Source organism: Lytechinus variegatus, chromosome 5 (assembly GCF_018143015.1).
Source record: "Lytechinus variegatus isolate NC3 chromosome 5, Lvar_3.0, whole genome shotgun sequence".
Lineage (NCBI taxonomy): Eukaryota > Metazoa > Echinodermata > Echinoidea > Temnopleuroida > Toxopneustidae > Lytechinus > Lytechinus variegatus.
Genome location: NC_054744.1, coordinates 40,191,078 through 40,214,276, shown reverse-complemented (window position 1 = coordinate 40,214,276; position 23,199 = coordinate 40,191,078). Strand labels below are relative to the sequence as shown.

Genomic DNA, 23,199 nt, shown 5'->3' with positions numbered 1-23,199 from the left:
GTGATTATGTAATCATGGAATATGCAATCACCCTGAACATTGAGAAAAGTCAGAAGTGAAATGTTGCAAAATGCATTGATTTCTAACAAGAGTCTCCATTTCTATAGAATTTCCACCATGCGGGTGACAGTGAATGCACTCGGTCCATCCTCGAAACAACTGGAAACGACGCATTTTGCAACATTTCATTTTTAACATTGCTGCGTATTATCATGTCTGTGTATTCCATGATAACGCTAGCATTACAAATGACACATGATTGTAAAGAAGAATAATCATGCTTTCTAAAGATATCACTTTTACACATGATGATGGCACATTAAGAAATTTATTAGCACTCAAACTTGCAGTTTGAGTTGTAGAACTAATAAAGCATGACATGGCAACGAATTTTGCAACATTTCATTTTTTACATTGCTGCATATTTATCATGTCTGTGTATTTCATGATAACACTAGCATTACAAATGACACATGATCGTAAAGAGGAATAATCATACTTTCCAATGATACCACTTTTACATATGATCATGGCATACTAAGAAATTTATTAGCACTCAAACTTGAGTTGCAGAACTTTTTTTGAGGGGTTTATATATATATATATATATATATATATATATATTTTTTTTTTTTTTTAATAGATGCAGTGTTTTGGGCAATATGCTTACTTTAAGTTCCACGATCAAGCAAAAAGAAAAAAATATATATTTATAGGCCTATTAAAAGAAAGAAAATTAATAGAACAGAAAACATGAAATAAAAGAGAGGAGCTAGATGAAAGTAAGAATAAACGGAAATATTGTTTTATCTTTTAAACATTTTTTTTTTCCGAAACCTATCATCAAGATAATGATGATTATTATCCCTTTTATTATATGCAACGTTAATGTATACTGTCCGGTCTAATAGCCTCTTATGTTCATTGCTGTGAATCCCTCTTTATGTAATTCAAGATAAATGGATCTGAGCCTCTGAGGGATGAAACTGACCGGAAATTGGTGAATGGACAGGTGTGAGATGATCGGCGCGCGCTTTCTTCGGCCGCGCCAAAAAATAAAAACTTTTGTCAGGTCAGGGCGCGTGCGCTACACAAAGCTTGCTGTAAACAAACTTTTCCCGCGCAAATTTAGCTTTGTCTTTTGGCACGTGCCTGTCGGCAGGCGCAGGAAAGCCTCGGCTCTCGAAGTGGCTATCTGCTACCGCGCCAGCTTTGTTTCAGTTCATGCCTGGTTAAGTTTACCATGTACGAGCCCAACTGATCACTCGAACGAGAAGGTGCGGATTGAAAAAAAAAATAAGAGCCAGTAGCCAGAGAGAAACATTTTTTTGTTTAAGACGAAAACACGAGGCTGAATTCGTGGTGCCAAAATTATAAGACGGGTACAATTGGGTCTACATATTCCCGGCATATTCCACGCTAGTTACATGGCCAACATCACCGGCTGCAATCCCTGGCCTGCGATGTATGTGACAGTGTTCTGTATATGCATGGAGCTATCAGAGGGAGCGGAGCACATTCTATTCTCCGTTTCCAGGTCTCGAAATTATCAAAACGGCGCGTGTCTATTTTTAGCACACCTAGCAGGGTCAAAGTAACGTTCATTTTATGTCAACAGACAGCAGTGAGCGCGAGGAGCTCGAATGACTCATGCAGACAAAGAATGCTGCAGACAACATATAGAGCCTAAAACGCACAGATCTTTTCCCCCTACCACATATTGTTTTTCTTTTTTTTTAAATATATAATTGCAGATGAATTTATCGAAGGATATATTGACAGATAAATTGATAGATACCATAAATGGGCTACAACAAGGGATAAAAAAAACAATATCCAGGGGCCGATTACACGGAGGGTCTTGCGTGTCGCCCATCTTTTTTTTTGCACCGTACATGTATCTGGGATATTTTTGAAATTAACATAAACAAAATTCGTTTTTTTGTACAATTTGATGAGACATCACACCATTTTTGTTCAATTCAACAACGAACGAAATATGTTTGCTGATGATTTATTTTCATGCGTTTCACATGGTGCATCATAATAAATGGGCGACACGAAAAACGGTTCTTGCAAAGACCCTTTGGTACAATCGTAGTAGTAGTAGCAGTAGCAGCAGCAGCAGCAGTAGTAGTAGTAGGTCCATGGTGCAATCGACCCCGCATGCCATGGTACTGCAATCAGCTCAAAGAGTTATGAAGAGATGGGAAACTGTTTATGAGGAGAATGTTCTAGATCCTAATAGCGCGTGCAGGGGCCGCGAAACGGTTTTGATAGGAGGGGGGGGGGGGGGGGGGTGGCTAACCATGCAAAAAATCATGGTCATAATTAAAATTTTGTACACGAGTTTTGAAAAAAGTGGGGGCTGAAGCCCCAGTCCCTCCCCCGAGTCCGCGGCCCCTGTTCTCGTAGGCAAACGCATGACCTGCAATTCAAGAGAATTAACATTTCTCATCCTTTTTGCATCAATAATCCTCAGATTTGAATGTGTTTTCTCACGTCGAAATAATTAGAAATGTTATTGATTTAGCCTTTGGTTGACGTTGTTGAACGCAGCCATAAACCTAAGAATGGATATCGTTCTATAACAAAAGGTAAATAACCATTGAGAAGAAAACAGACAGAGGTGGACATTTATAACGGTTAGGCTTATGTAATTTTGTATAATATGTATGTGATATATGTAATATGTAATATTATATTTCAAATGTTTATTATGTGAGCAAAACGAATTTCCATGTGGAAAAAATGAATTGAATTGAATTTATTCTTTGAGTTTGAAAATACTAACAGATCTGGTGTTAGTGTCAAGTAAGGAATGAATTTTGAAAACACCTTTCAGAAATATTCTTATGAAATGACACATCTAACGAAATATTACTCTGGCAGTGATTCAACGTGAATCACACGTTTGGGCAAATGTTATGAACAAAGAGAAAAACATAAACGTGGACTATGAGTCGTAGATAAACTGCGTGGGTTTTACTATTCTACGAACAAAGAGCCAATGCACATGGCGCACAATCCTGAAAATATTGGCGCGCTTTACACTCACTGGCGAAGGCTGTTTGTTTCGTTCTTCCATGCTGGTTATCAGATCGGAATGTGGATGCATGCTAATGAACCACTCCCTTATCTGAGATTATTGACCAATCGGGTGCTTCGTTAGAAAGAAGAGGTGGGGCTTATCTGCAGAGTAACGTGTTTTTTGTACGTCACTCAAACAGTGGCGCTGTACGGTACGTATATCGTAGCCCAATGTAATTTCAACGAGCATGTCATTTGAAGACCGCGCCTGAGACGATTACTACGGATATAACGTGTGGAGATCCTAAGTTTCTGATAAATACGCCGTACAACTCCCATGGTTTCTCATAATTTCTACCTCGTGATTCGGATATAGCATTATTCTAGAATGCCCAGCACACTTTTTACAGAAATGGATCATAATACTGATGGGCTGGAGGACCATCAAAGGGCCCTTCAGTCGTTAGCCTTTAATTTGTCCATGCTCGGACTCAGCAATGAAGATGATGGCCCGTCAGCTATGGATGATAGGGGAAGGAAAAGCAGTAATATGACGGAATGTGTACCTGTACCAAGTTCGGAACATGTAGCAGAAATTGTTGGTCGACAAGGTACGATCTCCAGGACACTTAAAATGTTTTGTTTCAGTGAAATACATGTGTATTCGTGTAATGTAATTGGTTCACATTCAAGAATCCGTCCGATTTGAAAATTTGGTCGGCTCGGGAATGTGCATGTATTACATTGCATTGGACAACGTGGTTTACGTGCATGCACGGGCCTTTGTTTGCTACATTCGCGCGCTTGGCCGCCTCGTGCTTCTGCACTGGCACTGCATGCTGCACTGTAGTTTGTCATCGAATGTGTGTGGATGTACTATGGGGCATGCATGTACACTCCATGTGCTCTTGCCATGAATTTGAATTTCATACCTCATATTTGGTATTTGGGGAGACTACTATTCTGTGAGACATGAACCCTAATTGAGAATTTTTTCTAGTTATTTGATATTTTATGTAGTGATGTCACTAGTAGTAGTATTAAACACTGAATTTACAAAATGCTATTTAAAATTTTGAACAATTAACGTGAGAATAAACCTATTGACAATTGTTGACTCCAAGTTCAGCATTTTTTTTGTTCAGGGGTTCAAGAAAAAATTATTTGTCTGAATTTTTCATGTTCTCTACTGAAACAGTGATTCGCGTCTACCTGATTTTGAACTTTTTCGTGTTAACACGTTAAGAGTAAAGACTAAAGTAAAAACGATGCAATTAATTTATAAAGTAAAAAAGTAGTAAATCCCTTCTGATATTCATTGAGAATTGTTTGGGGCAAGTCTATTTGAAATGTAATGGCAATTGAATATAGTGAGGATAGTAATATTCAAACTTTTGGTGGCCAGGAAATTGGATAAGCATTTTACCTAACGTTTGTTCCAAATATGTTATTATATCATGCCTAAGAATACTTGTGTGAAGATTATAATTTAGTAGGGAACTAATTCAGTTGTAGGTCTAATGAGATGTAGAAAATTTCATAAGAAAATGGGAACAGAACAGAGTGAAGTGCCTTTTATTGAGATATGTTAAAACAGGTGATTTCTACTTGAGATTGGAATGATCAAATACTTGTACTAGTTGTAGTTCTCTTTTGCTTTTCAAATCTTCAAATTCATCCTGTGAGGTTATTATGATTCTAAATATACTTTCAAAGAAATCATAGTTTTATTTTCCAAATAGCTAATTGTAACTGGTTTAATTTTCAAAGAATAGGACCATAATTTAGTGATAATTTATTTGAATAAGGTTCGTGGAACTTGCTGGAGGAATATCACTCGGAAAGGAGAGTATTGGGCATATCCGACAACTCTTGTTCCAGTTGAAAAATCTGTACTAGAGTGTGTACCTCTAAATAGAGGATGCCTTTTATAAAACAAAAATGAAAACTTTCATTCCATTCGAAATTGCATTGTACATGATGGCTGACTGTTCACAAGATGTTCTTGCCTTCAAGCAGGTGGACATCCTAATTCTCGATTTATTCTGATCATATATCCTGTTAGTGTTGGGGGTTTTGGCACCTCATGGATCATTTACTAGAGAATTGAAATTTAAAGTGGGAAAGTGTCAGTGTGACCATTTAGCAAAACCTTTTAAACTGTCTCTAGCAAGCTGCCATTGATTGGTACTGTAGGCATACATGCAGGTGTAGGCCCCTAGAAATATCTAGAAATGTGTGTAAAAGGAGATGCATTTGCCTGTGGTCTGCACTCTGTTGGTACAAAACTGGTTTCAAAGAAAGAATAGTGCCTTGTGACATTCCTTTCTATTCACTACTAGCATGTGAAACCCAATTCATTTACAGTGATTCATTGGGCAGTTATAGATCCAACAATGTAAGATTGAAATCTGAAAACCAGTAATTCTCAATCAAGTACTAATGAATTAGGAAAAAGATAATGTTATGTTAGGGAAGCAAGTATGTTGGATCTCCATTTAGCTTTGCATTGATTTGCTCATTCAGTTGTATGTTGAATTGCCCAAATTATTGAAAACAAGGCAATGTATTTTCAGTTTTCCTTTATGTTAATTTGTTTGTGCAGGATAGCAGATGAGTTAAAAGTTATTATCCTAAATTCTTCAAACATTGCTGCCCCCCCCCCCCAAGCTAAACAATTTGTAGAATGTTATTTTTGGAGGAAAATTGGAGATTTTGTTACATTATTTTGGTACAGAATGCCTATTTGGGGTGGCAGCAAGCTTTCCGTTGGTTAGCCTTTCTAACAATATGTTCTGTAGTTATATTGCATCATGATATGTTAGGTATCCACAATTCTACTCTTGTTGGTGTTGCTTTCAATCACTACCATAATTCTGACAGATGTTACATGTATTTCCATTCCACAATTTAACATTGTGCATCTGATCCTTGTAGAGTAGAGAGATGGCTTGCAATGTCACAGAACATCAAATAATAACCATGCAATTCACTATGTACATCAGATTTTTTTCCTTCCATTATGACGGGTTTTCCTGTTCTCCGATCCGTACATGTACTTGTACAATAGGTCGGCTCCACTTATTTGTGTGCAATAGTGCATGCATGAATTGATGACAAATACTGCAGAATGAAAAGTAAATATAATTTACACCCACTCATGATTCCACTTCAATGAGAACAAAAAAAATCAAGATTTTTTTTTAATGGGGAAACTGCTGAGCCCCCTTTGTGTCTGATAATTTTCTCTTCTCAGACTTTTCAATTTTAGATTCCTTTTTGTCTGATTGATCCACGTTTCTCTTGTCATACTTAAAATGTTTTCTTTGTTTGCATTTTATCATCTGCAGGTTGCAAGATCAAAGCCCTGAGAGCAAAAACCAACACATACATCAAGACACCGGTTAGGGGCGAGGAGCCAGTCTTCGTTGTCACAGGCAGGAAGGAGGATGTCGCTGCCGCAAAGAGGGAGATCTTACAGGCAGCAGAGCACTTCAGCCAGATCAGAGCGAAGCGAAACCAAGGTCATTCTGGAGTGCCTCCCGGTCCACCCCCTCCTAACATCCCTGGCCAGACAACAATACAAGTACGAGTGCCGTACAGAGTGGTTGGTTTGGTTGTCGGGCCGAAGGGCGCCACCATCAAGAGAATACAGCAGCAAACCAATACGTACATCGTCACACCAAGCAGAGATAATGAGCCCGTGTTTGAAGTGACTGGACTGCCCGATAGCGTTGAGCAAGCAAGGCAGGAGATCGAAGCCCACATTGCAATGCGCACTGGAGGTTTGATCGATTCCACAAGTCCAGAGGATGATTTTGCCAACAATGGTACCGACAGGGGAATGGTCGATGATATCAGTCTGTATAAGACTGGTCCAAGTCCATTTGCTCAACCTGTCGGAGGTGCTAAGCCCATGATCCAGAGAAGCAGCAGTGACAACTACTTCTTCCCCACCAACATCACAACAACGTCGACATCAACAACCACAACAAACGGTACCACAGAGTTCAACCCTCTTGCCAATTCCTTCACCTCAACAGCTAAGACGGCATACAACCTCTTCAACGGTTCGACGCCAGAGCTTGGTGTGGATTCTCATGTTTATGAAGGTCCTCTACCAGCGACTGGAATCCCAACCCAGCAGCAGCTCTCTATGTGGCAGGATTTGACAGGGGTCAACGCTGCCTTTGGAATACCTCAGATCTCCAGGCGCAGCAGCAGCATCAGCTCAGGGAGCAACGAGCCGGCAGTCAATGGAATCAACGAGCATCCACCAGCGAGACGCATCCGTAGTGATCCCTTGAACGGTGGATTATCGGTGCTTCCAACGCCCCTGCCTTCAGCCTTCCCCGTCACATCATCAAGTAGCACATGCAGCAGCCCAACGGATTCAATCGGATCTGGGTCCCTGTCGGCGCAGAGTAAGAAGCAGTGTATGGTCTGTAGCGACAATGAAATTGTTGCTGCTCTTGTGCCATGTGGCCACAATCTCTTCTGCATGGAATGTGCCAACTCGTTGATCAACAAGGAGAATTCTCCCTGTCCTATGTGCCATGAGCCCGTCACTCAAGCCATTCGTATCCAGTTCACGTAGGAATACGCCCCTGGACACTTTTGGCTATAACCCCCTCAAAATGTACACATTCTTGTTGAGTTTTCAACATAAATCTATATAAAGTACTCCCCTTATGAAGAGATATTTTTTCATATGAATTTTGTTATATTTCTAATTTTTAGAGGTCAACATTTTTGTCTATTTGAGTTGTGAGTGAAAGAGAGTGTTTCTTATAAAAAATTGCAAATATTTGTTTTTTTATTTCATGTGTATTGTGATATGTAGTCGAAGAGATTATGAAGGACATCAAGTATTTTATTCATCATACAATAAAAAAAGAGATTCTATTTGATACAATATGTCTACAGAATAAAGGTCTTATTTAATTTGAATTTATCTGCTGGATGTTGTGCATTGTAAGAGCTTTATTTAAAGAGAGAAAGCATTCGGCTTGTACAGTATACCTATTCATACAAATGAAGAGTATTAAACAAGAGTTTTCATTCTATCGCATATGTGACAAGTAACCATGACACTTTCAGTTATAAAAGAGAAAGAGAGAACCATGGAAATAATGAAATATATCTAAGTATTACTTCAAGTATATTTTACCCTGTTGATATTTTAAATAGCTGTGACAATAGAGGTTATTTTTATTCTATTTGTATTAATGGGACTGGAACCCGTTATTAGGTGCCCGTGCCAATAGGCCTAGCATTTATCATACATACTCTTTATTATTATATTTGTACAAAAGTGAAAAATACTGTCATATTGTAATTTATGTTGCACCTCATTTTTAGTGTTTTTATTTTTAATATATTTCAAAGCAGTTATGTATACATGTATATGTAGCATTGCTATATTTGACCAAATATTCCAATGGTATGATGTCTAACTGAAAATATGACAAAGAGATATCTCATTTATTTTCCATGTAAACCCAACCTGCATTCAGCCAAAACATGTATTTCAAAATGAAAAATAGAAAAATACATAAAAATAAAAGAGTTTTATTTTTTGTCAAAAAGTCTAATGTATAATTGATATGTTGCCGAGAAGTGATTGTGTGCTGGTTTTTGTACTTTGAGCTTTTTTATGTTAGGAAAAAAAATCACATCCACTGGTTTGGAGGAGAAAGTGCATGATTTTTTTTTTTCGTCTCAATGTTGACCAGTTTTTTGCCAAGTTTTCAGATATTATGAAAAAGAAATGATATAATTATATATTAAGATATAGAGTTATGATGAGATGAAATTTTGCTATTTTTGTAGTTAAAAAAAGATGAATTAGGGTTGATTCCTCTTATGGTGAGATCTCTGAAAAAATTGCTGCAAATGTAAAGATTTAATGACTTTCCTGTACATTGAAATCAGTGAAATGATTATAGGAATGTGTAATGCACTGTCTTATTTGTTAATGAGCCAACTCCTTTTGTGTTAGTAGATGGAGATTAACCAACACCATCATCTCTGTAATATCAAACCCATCAGTGTCTTATATGACCAATCAATAACCTCTATACATTTTTATTTTTGCTAATAGCCCTATGCCGCATATACATGGACAAAAACTCACTTTGTACTTGTACCAGTTCTCGTCTTGTGAAAAGGAGAGAAAAAAAATAGAAGATGAATATTGAAGTTTTATTAACTACTCTTTTGTCACCTTGTAAAAGTCTGTGTGCGAATCGTGTGGTGTATGTGTTATGTGTCCAAAAACTACAGATTTATTGTACAAGAAAATAATTATTTGTGACCAATCTGTGAAGTCTATTATGTGTATTATAACTGTAAATGTTATTTTTGTTATATTATTATAAATACAGAAAAATGCAATCAGTAGTAGTTACAAGAAATGGACAGAATATGAAAGAAAAATATTTTTTTCTGAGAAATTTCTTTGAAATAGCAAAACATCTGGACAGATGACATATGTTTTTGTTCATGCGTTCATACCATAATCTCAAAAAGGTGCAAAATTGTGAAACAATCCAAGAAGTTTGTTTTATTACTCTATACTAGTATACAGTACTTTCCATGCATGTATTATGCACACATCACTATGTCTGTTTCATGTCATAGATTTAGACCCTATTGTCCTTGCCCGTATATCATATATAGGCCTACCACTCAAGTAAAAGTGCTATTTTTGTTTGAAATAGAATTTAATTGTTAGTTTTTAGTACCTCCTTTCTACCAGAAATCAGTATTTTTTTATTATCCTTTTCCATTTTTTCTTACGTATAATTGAAGAAAATTAAATAATTCGTAGAGCTGAACATGTTTTGTTTAGTTAATCTATGCAAACAAATAATGCCAGTTTTTCTTAACAAGGTTTTGCATATTGTCTGAATATTTTAATTGTATTTTTCAAAGTGATAATCATTACAGAGTAAACTTTCATAGTAAACATTTGATACTCAAAGTATGATCATTTAGCCTAATTATTCAATTATAGTAATATGACTAGTAATCAAATTATATAGTATTTATGAAAGAAAACTTACCCAGTACTGTTTACGAATGACTATAAAGACTACTGTACATCAAATTTGCAACATTTAGCGTGACTGTTACCATGTGCATTACGAGTTTATATCAAGCAAACCCACTGACAAAAAGAGGTTATTTTTTTTCTCTCCTGAAAAAAGTTCATGTGAATTTTTCAGGGGGAAAAAAAGATGAAACGTTTCTTGGTCATATCCGACAAAAGATCACTCTTGCACAAATGTCATTTTTTATGAAATGATATATCTTCAAAAAAGTTTTTTCAGTGTTGTATCACCTTTTTTAACCTGTTCATGCAAAGAATTCCAGAGAAAGAATTTAAAAGTTGTGTTGAAGCAATAAAAAGCTTAAATTTGTTCAGAAATGATGTTTCAATTTTCTGTATATTTGGTTCCAGTGTTTTTTAACTTAAGTGAGAGAAAGTTGGCTTGAGGTCTGCTGCTGAAGAATTTAAAAGTAACTATGAAATCATCTCAAATTTGAATAATGTATTTGTGAATCCCAGTTGGGATTTCCATCATGAAATTCCTTTTTTTCGGCACCAGACCCCTTGTACAATGTTATATTTAGTGACAGAGAAAGACGTTTTGTTGATGTCTGTTGTGAATCAGTTATATTAAAGCCTTCAAATTGAAAATTGCAAAATTAACAATACCAATTATGATGTAAAGTATGAGAGTTGCATGTGTATGTAAAGATATGAGAACTACCACATACAGTCAACCATAAAATGATACAATTGTTATTAGCCTGAACATGGCCTTGAAGTATCTTTTTCTTGGCCTCAGTTTGAGGCAGTTTTTACTCGATTCCCTCAGAAATTATTACATGTAGGTGTTCTGAATGTATGTGCTAGTGAAGTAATGAGAGTTTACATATATGTGCACAATATGACAATTATTAATGATTTTGAATTCTAGTATTTTGGTTTAATGTTGGTGAAAGTGAAGATGATCAGATTCAGAAAAAAAGTGAATAGCTGATGTTCAAGAGATGATGAAGAGTGAGATATTGTGAATTTGTGATAAATACATTTGTATGTACAGAACATGCATCGTAAATGTTCCAATGGCAAGGGTAACTGTAATCCCCAGCTGTACCTTTGCACTTTGGAATATTGTTTCTTGTACATGTTTGATAATGAAAATGTGCCAACTGCCAAAAGGTTTGAAAGGATGACTTATGCATTAATTCTGATTATAGGTCTTTGTTTTTACTGTGATGTTGAACTCAGATTTGCCACCCAGCCCCCCCCCCCCTTCTCGCAAGAATGCAAGCATTGCCAATTGAATGATCTCGATGATAGACACTCCGACTTGCTTGTATTCAACCCAATCAAGTCATTAGTCCAAAGTTCAGTGCTATAGTTTTTTTTTTAAATCCCTTTGTTAGTTCTACAGTGCATTTCATTGATGAACTGTCCAAGACAGGATATCTTACTTTCCATTTAATTTAAGGAATATACTTGGATCATAGAGCTTGGATGTTTGCTGGATCCACACAAAAGTCATGACCTGCTCTCTAAAAGACTATTTCTGACAGGCATTATCAACTCAAAATCAATTGTTTCCTTTACGATATACTTATCCATTCAGGATGTGGTTATTTGTTAAAAGTGAGAAAATTCCAACACTTATCTTTCAACTGGCATTTTACGAGAAAAACAAAAAAATAATGTTTGCATAGCAGGAGAGACTTTGACCATTAATGATGGACTGAGTCCACAAACCTTGGATGAAGGCTATGACGTCAGCTCTTACAGTAATGGAGAGCGAAATTAATTAAGCAAGGTTTGCTTGAATTCTGCCAGTGTCGTCAAAAGAGGAATCAAAATATTTTTCATACCTCGGTCTATATCAATTTTGGAGTAAAAAGGATAAATACCTTGTGCCCTATGAAATTATCAGTGTGTATTTTTCAATTTTGGGTATGGGTAAAAAATTATTTTTGAAAATCCCTGTCATAAAAAACTTTTTTCTCATTCTCCTAGTGTTCAGATTCGGCGTTTGTTCCTGTAGTAATTCGTTAAAACCAATGTAAATTCAAATCCCACGAATAAACATTTAAGAGGCAACAAGTGAAACTTTGTTTTTGTATATGAAACCTAAAAGAATATAATTTTCTGAGTATTGTGTCATTTCTCCATTCCATATCACATTCTGAAAAATTGCAAATTGAATTAACACTAAAAAAGTAAAACATAATTTGACTTAATTTAACTTACAACATTTACATGTTTTAGTTGAATATAAAAGCAATGGTATACTAGAACTTTTTAATGCTGCACTGCATTGCATTACATGTATGCATTGAAAAGTACTAGCTCCATCCTGTATGCTATGTTTTTCAATTAGAGTTGCACTGCCACACTAAAATTTCAAACAAGAAAATCCCAACCAAAAGAGGCCCTCATTGAACTGTTTCCTACCCCACTTTGGCAAATCTTTCTCTTTGTCCATGTGCATCGTTTGTTCCATACCATGAGGTTATTATTTCTATGCTTTCTTTCCGTGAGCTGTTCTGGCTTTATTTAGAGCTTTTCCAATATTGCGGAACAAAGAGGGAGGGTTCTCTTTATTCTTGTGAACAGGGGTTGGTGGGTATGGAGAAAAGATGAGTGGAGGATGAAAGGATGAAAAAGAAAAGGAGAAAATTTAAAGGAAGAGGTGAAAATCTCAGAAGGCAATAATACTGTTTGAGGACCAGGCCATGTGGTGGGGACAAAGAGCGCCAAATCCCTTCTCTCTCCCTCTCTTCTTTTATTCCCCTTGCTTTTCGCCCTGATCTCTCCAGCTCGGCAGGCAAACAAAGCCGAGCGCTCCCTCTTTGTCCCCATGCATGTGGCCTGAGCACATGCCACACGCTCGCTCGCTGAATAAATGCTCCCTATTAAATTGGCAGCAATATTGTGGCAGTTGGGTTGAACAAAGAACCCAAACTTGTGTGCTCCCTTGAAATGTACTGTATATTCAGGTACATGTTTGCACATTGTTATTGAAAAGCAGAGAGAGAGTTGGGGATAAAGGGAAATAAAAGAGGAGTAAAAATAAGGAAAAAGAAAACTCCAAAAGGTTTCATGAGTAATGAGTGCTCTTCAGATGAGAGGCTAGGTCAAATGCAAATATGAAATGTAATGCCTGCTGCAAGGTCACACAAAGGAATATCCAAAGCAGTTTTTATTTTCCGACAATAGTTCATGGTTATTCAAATACTATGTAGCCATATTGGCTTTGTTCTTGCCACATTGATTTTCCACTCTGCTGAGGGTTTAAAAGATGAAGCTTCAACTTTAATAATTCTTAAGATGAGACTGCTTATCATCAACCCATTGGATTGAATTGGAATTATAAATACATTGATCTCAACATAAAATGCACAATTTGCAGACCCTATGAGGAGTTTCTCTAGCAGGAAAGTTAGAACTTGATACTTAGTAATAAGTTATTAGCTCAAATTTCCAAACATCAATTTCTTGTTTTCCTTTAAAAAAGTATAAACACCTTTTTATCTTCTGTATTTCTCTCTTATTTTTATTTTATCTTTTTTTTTTCTTATTTACATGGATTTTTTTGGGGGGTAAGACATCCAATGCCTGTCATCATGTACATATATGTCATATGAGTACAATAATAAATTGTAGTTGTTCATTAAACTAAAACCATCATTAAAAAAATAACAGATTGTGTAAGCTGTGAAATATTAATGCACATCAATTGAAAAACAGAACTTTTTCAAAGGAAAATAATAATAACTGAGCAATAACAAGACCCGATGATGCAATTAGTGCAAGGCATCTGTGTTGTCTATCATCAATACCAATTATTCAAGAAGTCTCTTAGCTGTGCTATAGTCTTCCATGCACAGACCCCAATTTTCTACCATGCACCGTCTCAAGAATTATTTGTAAACAAATGCAGAAAATCATGGTATTGAATTTTCCATGTCAATTTATTAATTGATGGGGCAGTATTAGTGATTGAAATGTACCTGAACTATATTGTGATACTATGCTTGTGTAATGATTTAATGACACCTCTCAAAATAGCTTTAAAGGATAAATCACCACTGCTGAATAAATACTGAAGTCATTTCTACACATAGACCATGCCACCTCAGATACAGAGGCTACATGTTGTGCAGTCATACAGGCACACCTAACCATAGTTTGTTTGCGACTTTGCACTGATCTTTTTTCCTCCATAAAACTTATTTGGTTTGTCCACCAGCACCACACTTATGGAAACTTACACATTTTAATTTTAGAGTAACTTTGCTCTAAAATATAATTCTGATATTATTCAATGTAGAAGGGCTAGTTATGAGATACCAGTACTACCTGTGCCCCTCCCCCCCAAAAAAGAAAGTGTATGATATACCGTAAGTTCTGTCAATTTACTGAAATTGTACCCCCCCCCCATACTTGAGAGAAGGATGGCTCTCTTTTCTGTTTGTGTGTTTGTTTTTGTTTTGCTTTTCTTTTTTGTACATGCTGCCTTCTTTGAAAAGGTGAGGAATTTCACATGGGTATGGCTTGTAGACTAATTTTCAATTTACCCCTGACTTCTTTGTGTGTGCGCACCATTCTTCACAGTCCAGTGCTTCAGTACAGTGTATTGTGAGTGAGTATGCATGGCAAGGGAAATTGTAGAAAGAAGGTTTTGTTTTGATTTGCATGCAGCAGTAAAACATACAATTGAGCTTCTTTTTTTTTGTTGATGCATTGTTACAAGGTTGGATGGATTTTTCCCTCTCATTTCTTCAAGGAAGAATAGTCCACGCTGGCTCGGTTCCAGTTTTCTTTCCCTTAGATTTTTCAAAGTAAGTGCTAGTTTAGAATCATTTCAAGTGGCTCTAGCTCTCTCTCCAAGAGTCCAAGATGGGTTTACATGCTGTTTTCTCTTTATGTACGCACAGATCAGGCAGGAATAATTGATTGCATGTTTCTTGATAATGCTAAACCCTGGGCAATTAATGCGAGGGGTAAATTGCCTAGGGATTCGTTTGATGTCGCTGCTATACAGGGAAGTAGGACTTACATATAGGGATGTGTGACCTAGTTCATGTAACCGCATAATGCCAATTATATCATAACATATTTTTTCTGTTTCCCAACTGGTGGTTAATTTTCCCATGGACCCATGATTTTCCGAAACAATGTGACTTTCACAGGAGCCTCGAAATCTGTTTTTCAAATGAGTGAATAAGAATTTAGACATAATTTGTGAAAACAAATCAGTCACATAGAGTGTTGACATTTAACTTGTTATTATTATACTCTGATTGGATTATGTAATGTTATGTAATGACTCAGGCCTATAATCATTCACTAGGTGGGGGTGTAATGAGCAATGAATAACAAGGCAAAATTAGGATTTCCCAAATGGCCTGTTTATTTTTTTTTCAAAGACTGTGCCTTATCACGGGTAAAAATACACACGGGCTAAAATTTTGACCCCCCCCCCTGAAAATGCCTTGGTAATACAAAATGTCCTTCTTGGACAACACAGAGGAAGTAGGCAAAAAGCCCCCCCCCATTATAGAATATATAGGCCCTTTTCACCCCCCCCCCCCCTTGGCACCATATACAAAACAAAATCAACCACCTCCATAAATAAAGATCCTATGTAATTTTGTTGTCCTTTGTTTCATCTTTTATTCTTATTTTCAAACTTTTTACCATGTATGATAAAGCACACCTTTTAACCCCAGAGACGGATCAAGCGTCAAAATTTTATGTGGAGCAAATTTGTCTGGATAATTTGACAAATTTCTCAAGCATTCTTTTCATATTTTGGAGGGTGCACCATTACCTCACCCCTTGATCTGCACCTGTAAACCCCCACCCCTCATTTTTTTCTATCTCATGTTCTCGACAGACAAGCACCCAGGGTTTACACATATATAGGCCTACTCTTCAGAAAATGAGTAGCAATTTGTATTTTTTACTCAGTGAAAAGAGTTGTCCCTCACTGTAGGAAAGACAACGCCAAAATGGGTGGAATATTCACTCAAAATTCACTCTTATGTAAAACAGACAAGCACCTAGGGCAGTAGCGTACCTAGGATTTCCTACAGGGGGGCAAAATTGTCCGCCAAAAAATTTGACAAGCAAAAAAAGGTCTTCAACAAATAAAGGGTTTCTTACCAGAAAGACAAGCAAAAAAATAAATAAAGGTTCTTAAACTCGTGGGGGGGCAGGGAATCCAGGGATACGTCCATTGCATAAGTTGTGACTCGTCGGGGGGGGGGGCAGTCTGCCCCCCCATAGGTACGCTAGTGACCTAGGGTTTACACATACATATAGGCCTACTCTTCAGGATATGAGCAACAATTCATGAATTTGTACTTTTATTCTTTGAGATGACTCCCTCACTGTAGGAAAGACAACACCTAAATGGGTGGAATATTCACTCAAAATTTCACTCTTATGTAAATTCAACCCTGAAAGAGTGAATATCTATTAATTCCTTCCTTCTCTCGATCTTCCCTACTCTTATAGTCAGTCTCTCATATATTTTCTTTTCACTCTTCCCTCCTTCTCCTCCCCCCCCCTCTTTCTCCCTTTCTGGAGCTTTCACATTAATCCAGCTTATACAAAGGTATGCCTATCTCCTTTCTCTCTACCTCTCTACTCGTGCTTGATTCTCTTCCATCATAGAGGTTCTACCTCCATGCTTTCATATCTACCCTGCATCATCATGTTACTAGTATGTGCCCCCCCCCCCACTCTCTCTTGCTCCCCCATCCCCTCTCTCTCTCTCTTTCTGGAGCTCAGCTAGCCTTTTCACACCAGCCCTGCATCATGCATTCATCATAATGACAGACGCGATACCCAAAATACACCACATCTCATTTAATATTCATCTCCTAGCAGATAAACACAGGCAATAATGAACACCCAGAGCATCATCCAAAAGGGTAATAATATTCATCTTCCTCAAAACTGATCATGCATTGTATCTAGTGTGTCAGGATGGAGGGTAAAATAACCACCAATTTCTTCAGAAAATTGATACAAACTACTAAAACATGTATGTATACTATGATTTTGTAAGCAAAAAAAACCCAAACTAAACCATAAGCATGTAGACCCCCCTACCCACCCCCCAAAAAACCCCACTTCATACAGACTTTTTGTTTGTTCCTAGGATTTGTTACATCGGACATTAATCTACAAACGTTGTGCAAATATATTGAAACAGACATTTTCTGCCATTAAGATGAACAAATCCATCATGTTTTTTTTCTTCAATATTGATTTTCTCTTAACGTTTGGTTTCCTTTGAATTTGCAACACATCCAGCATTTGATGCATACACATGATGCTCTACACCTCATGCTAGCATGCATTACTGCCTGAAGGTTTATCTGTTTAATATAACTGCATAGTGTGTACAAGTACAGTAATATAATACTTCACTGACAACCTAAAACAATAACAATACCAGCATAAGTATGAATGTGACTCAGAGGCTTTATTGGATCCTTAAAATACAATAACAATAGACAGTTAAGTGTATTTACATCAAAAATAAATTTTTACCATCTCTAAACTCTATTTCTGTGGGGTTAAATATGACTCCAAATGCCACAAGATGGTGACTTGGATTCCAAAAAAAATTTGACTCGGAATAGTGTGACATCAGCTGAAAATCACTCAATTGCGAGTCAATTGACAGAACACAACAAAAGTAGTCACTTTGACTTGGAATTAGAGTTGACTCTGTTTAATTGGCTGATTCCCTTGAATAGGGGCATGTGTCAAACACTGGTTTATACACACAACATAAAAAGTGAGTCATTATAGCTCTATAATGACAAATTTGGCTCAAAATGTGGCACTATATGGACAAATTTACTCACTTTTACGCGATCAAGTGACTCACTTTTCATTTTGTATACAGGGTATGCAGAAAGCAGAGGACAGGAAAATTGGTGAAAAGTATCACTGACAAATAAAATGATTGAGTACCACCCCACATAGTGAAACAGTTATTCATTTCCAATATCTGGGTGTTGCTATTGCAAATTTTATATTAAAAACATTGAAACAGTACATTAAAGGTTTTTTTAACAGTATATACAGTATCATGACACTAAGAAATGACATGATTACTAAGTATAGAATTCAACAAAATAGTCATTAAGATCATAATTTATTGCTTGGGTTTGAATTGCTTATTTGATAGAAAAATTTGATGAGATTGCTCTCAATAGACCCCAATCTTTTCTCACTTGTTCTTCCTAAATGTATAATTATAAGTGAATTCGAGCTCTACATAACTACAAAAAGTGTCCAATACGTTTGTGAAATATCAAAAGTTTCTTTTGCTATACAAGTAATGATATTTATGCAACATTACATAATAATGCAGTCTGAGTATGTGCTTAAATTCAAAAGAAGGCAAGCGTGTCAAAACTTCATTTATACTGTATATTGTACTTCATATGTTGATTGCATTTCTTGTGTACCAGCACCTGTTTCAATGGTGAAGAAAACCATCGTTTCCCATTTTGCCAGACAATATTATCAAAATGAGAGTATCAAAAGTGCTGAATATTGAGTATCAATTCTCAAAGATGCTGTTATAACATTTCAGATTATTATGGGCAATTAAATTTCTCTCCAGGTACATAGAAATACAATAGCACGACCAGTCTAATGGAAACTAAATGCTTAATTCATTATTGTTATTGTGTTGTGTATTGAAATAAAATGTTCACTTTGTGCAATAATCGTTAAGAGAAAATATCCCAGGCTAGAGTCGGAGGGATTGAGTTTATAATTCCCTTTCCACAGGTAAGGCTGGTGATTGATAATACAGGTTAATGAATCACCCCTCATTAGCTAATCAGGACACTACTCAGCTACATATTTTAATCACCTACATCTAAAAGTGTGATCATACACTGATGTCAGTTCATATGCCAAATTGATTTAATGGTGAACATTAAAAGATATTCAGTGCAGCTCATATCCAAAGTTTTTAACACAGGAGAGCTTGATATGTAACCAGAAGCTATCAAACAGTTTCGAAATGGGAGGGGGGGGGGGTGAGCTGAAAGTCAGGGGAGGGAGCTGACCATACAACATATCACATTCAGATGGTCATTTAAGTTTTTGTGCACAGTTTTGGAAAGGGAGGGGGGCAGCCTCCCCCTGGGTAATGCCTGCATGATTTTATTTCCAGAACGTTTTTGTTGATTTCAAGCTATATACATCCCAATATTGTATTCTTATCTCTCAATGTGTATGGAGGTGGGATGTAATCTTATCTCGAATCATGAAGGTAGCTTATGGCACCTTAAAGAGAATTCTGATTTAAAAAAATATTACAACTACAATTTGAATTTTAATTATTTTTTTGGGGGGGTATATATCATAATATAGGGCAAATGCAAATACCATTGTATTATGTACCAGATATCACAAAAATACAGGCCAATCACTTTTAATGAGGTTCCTACTTATCATTTTGATTCATATTGCACATTTTCATTATCATCATTGACAGCAATTTTTTTTAATTTCCAGTTCCAGTAAATTCATGCATAATAACACTTTTCATTTCGTTTCAATTTCTATTATCTTACCTCATGTTAGGGAAATTAGCACAAGACAGAGTCTGGAAAGAGTCCTACCAATCTAATTAAGTCAAAATCAATTTGTGCGGTCTGATGTTTGAATGCGGGTTTGGTGAGGTAGCCAAGCTTGCAAGTTCAAGGTCAGGCTACACTGAGCAAAGACAACAAACTGACTAAAATAGATTCAGGAAAATTGAGAGTGAGAACAGAGGGAAACAGAGAGGGAGAGAGAGAGGAGAGAGAGAAAAAGAGGGCAAATGGAGAAAAAAATAATTTTCAAAAATATTAACAAAAAGGATGAGTTATAATAAATATGAAAAATAAAAAGAAAAACAATAAATATGCAAAGATAGAACATAGAAAGTTCAGAAAAGAGAAAAAATGAGAAAACAAGAGATAATGAACATGTAACAAGAAGACAGGGCAGATGAGAAATAGAAAGATGCCATTAAAGTATACATAAAAGGCAGTGTAAACACTTGCAAATATAATCAGCAACAACTTAAAATATCACAGCATCACTGAATTATTTCACTTTTAAAAGACAGAATATGTGTTAAAGACTATCTATGCTCACTTCAATTCATTGTGTTATTCAATTCCAATTAACAAAACAATACAAAGTACAGAACAGAGTGATAAAAAATGCAACAGTGATAACACATGCAAAATAATGTAAGATAAAATGATGAAATAAACAAATACATGTGGTAATACAAAGATACAGTTTCATGAAACTAAGTGGTAATAAGAACATCCATGGTTCCTCAAGACAATCACACTATACTATTATATGAAATAAGTCCTATTGAAATAACAATACATCATACAATGCTAATTCAAGCAATAATATGAAATTTATGATTGAAAGGATGTAATACTGAACAATAAAAAACTAAAACATGTTAAACCGGATAAACCCCACTGTCACATTTTGATCATATGTTATACATGATCAAAATAACCATGTAATTGAAGCTGACTTGGCACAGATGATAAATTATTTTGAACTATTATTGGCCAGGTACCAAGCAAGAAATATACAGTCATAGGTAATAAGGTATCATGGTGAGGCGCTACATGCCCTGCCCCCACCCCCATCCAAAATAAAGAAAAGTATACATTTCAAACCAGTTGCATTGGTATTGAAGTTTTAAAAATGGTCTATTAGATCTATCCCTTTTCTGCTATTTTACTGATATATACTTTTTAAGAAGAGGGTCTCTCAATCAAGTTACCTATTAATGTTATAAAATAATCAATTAGTCATGTGAAAAGTTCTCTTCACTCAAACATTAATTTTCAGGTACTTCATGCACTGTATACAAATCTTGAACTCCCTTATCTTTTTACTCATTACACTATTGCATAAAGTCATGATTGACAAATCATCTTTGATATTTTATTTAATTCAAAGATCTAGGCGTTAGGGGCAGAGAGGCACAAGAATCATTGTGAGATGTGCCCTTCTGGGACTGAGTCCCGGGGCGGGGGGGGCACTTCCATTGACAAGTGGATAGCATGCGCGACCATGGGGTCTTGAAAAGCACCCGAAACGTGTATTTTCCATATACTGAAAATGCACCCCTTAACAAGTATTGGCGTGTAAAATCCTACCCTTAAAGGGGAAGTTCACCCTGAAGAAAACTTTGTTGTAAAAATAGCAGAAAAAATAGTAAAAAATATTGGTGAAGGTTTGAGGAAAATCCGTTAAAGAGTAAGAAAGTTATTAGAGTTCAAAGTTTTGGATTTGTGACGTCATAAACGAGCAGCTGCCCCATTTGTTATGTAATATAAAATGCATGAATTTCAAATTTTGTATGGTTCCAGATGACTTAATTTTGTTTTCTATTCATGATTGGGTGTGAAATGATTTGTCTATTGGTATACAAAAGGTACAGTGAAATCCATTTTCAATTTTCTGAGAAAATGACATTTCCTTGATTTTTTTACCATTCACTATGTAGGAATGCTGCTCGCATATGACGTCACAAATCAAATAATTGAAATTCTAATAACTTTTTAATTATTTGATGAATTTTTCTCAAACCTTCGGCAATATTTTTCATTATTTTTTCTGCTATTTTTACAATAAACTTTTTGTCAGGGTGAACTTCCCCTTTAACAAATATTGGAAACAAAATGATACTCTTGGCAAGTATTCCCCAAAATGAACCCCTAAACAAGTACAGGAATATTTTATTGTTATGCTACGGGTCCTTCGGTCGTCGGTTTTACCTTTACACATCATCTGGTTTAGTACGACCCCACCTTCCACACCTCGCACAAATCGGACTCTAAACACGTAGTGTTGGGGCAAAAAGAACATCCTTTATAAAAACATTTTAATTTTTTTTATCATCCCCACAAATTTTACACTAAAAACGTAACTTTCCTAGCGAAATAGATACCCTTTTTTTCATTATTTTTGTGTTTTTTACACTCTTATCACGTTACGTGCGTAACGTGCCCTATCCTGAAAAAGACATTCTTTTTACATATTTTTTGGTCGCGCATGGTAACCACTCGTCAATGAAAGTGGCCCACCCGGGGACTGAGTAACATATTTTATTTGCACACTAATCTTCAGATCTTACTTTCATCCTATAAATCAACCTCAATATTCCTTATATCATATTTTCATCATTATCATGCACTTATAATACATCTGCTTACACAAACTACTATCTACAATTCAGAATAAAGAACAGCATCAATACCATGGAGATCAACTCAAACCAAATTAGATGGTATTCTTATTCACATAAAAATGTGTGACAACGTAGCAGTTATGTTTATAAGAACAAAGACATAATTGGGTTGTTATTCTGCCCATCAACTATTTTTAAGAGCTGTTATCCTTCTCCAGTTCATTTGCTTTTGGTTTCAGTTACCAAGGCAACACGGATCACCCTGACACAATCGACTTTCACTTTCTGACATTCAAAACAGCATAACAAGGCTATTCCTATCAAGTAATATTCAACCCTATAGAAAATAAGCTCAATGACATATAATGCAAAACCATTTTCTCACAGTTAATGCATCGAGGCCCTGCTGTAGGTATTTCGGGGTCATTTTGAAACCTCAAATTTGCAGTGCCCAAGAATATACATCCTTTACCCAATCAAAACAATGATCATCATTATCAACAATGTGTCATTAATTTGATGAACTTTTATTTAACTTTTCATCAATTTATTCGGTAGATAAATAATTTACCATTTCATTTTTTTTTTTTGGGGGGGGGGTATACGGGTGGATCATGGTGTTAGGGAGAGGAGGACTTTGTTCCTATATAGTCAGATCTCTTGCAAATAGTAATTGTACACTACCACATTTTTTGTTGGTATGCACTGTAGCAGGCAAATTAAACCTGTCAGTTATCATTATCAAATATCATGTTCATGATTATGTGAGCTGAGGTCCAGTCCATTCCCAATATTGAAAGATACATGTCATTATAATTTATTGTCCATTCCGACTCTAAAGGTATTGAATTAATTCAGAATCCAT

At 36.0% G+C, this 23,199-nt stretch overlaps 1 protein-coding gene across 1 annotated transcript; it reads left to right on the top strand.

Annotated features, from left to right (window-relative positions):
• The first annotated feature begins 3,269 nt into the window (after nucleotides 1-3,269).
• On the top strand, nucleotides 3,270-10,462 carry LOC121416136 (RNA-binding protein MEX3B-like). Its single transcript, XM_041609609.1, has 2 exons — nucleotides 3,270-3,641; nucleotides 6,381-10,462. Exons 1-2 carry the CDS (start codon nucleotides 3,419-3,421, stop codon nucleotides 7,625-7,627), a joined length of 1,470 nt encoding a protein of 489 aa, XP_041465543.1. The 5' UTR covers nucleotides 3,270-3,418; the 3' UTR covers nucleotides 7,628-10,462.
• Nucleotides 10,463-23,199: the final 12,737 nt, after the last annotated feature.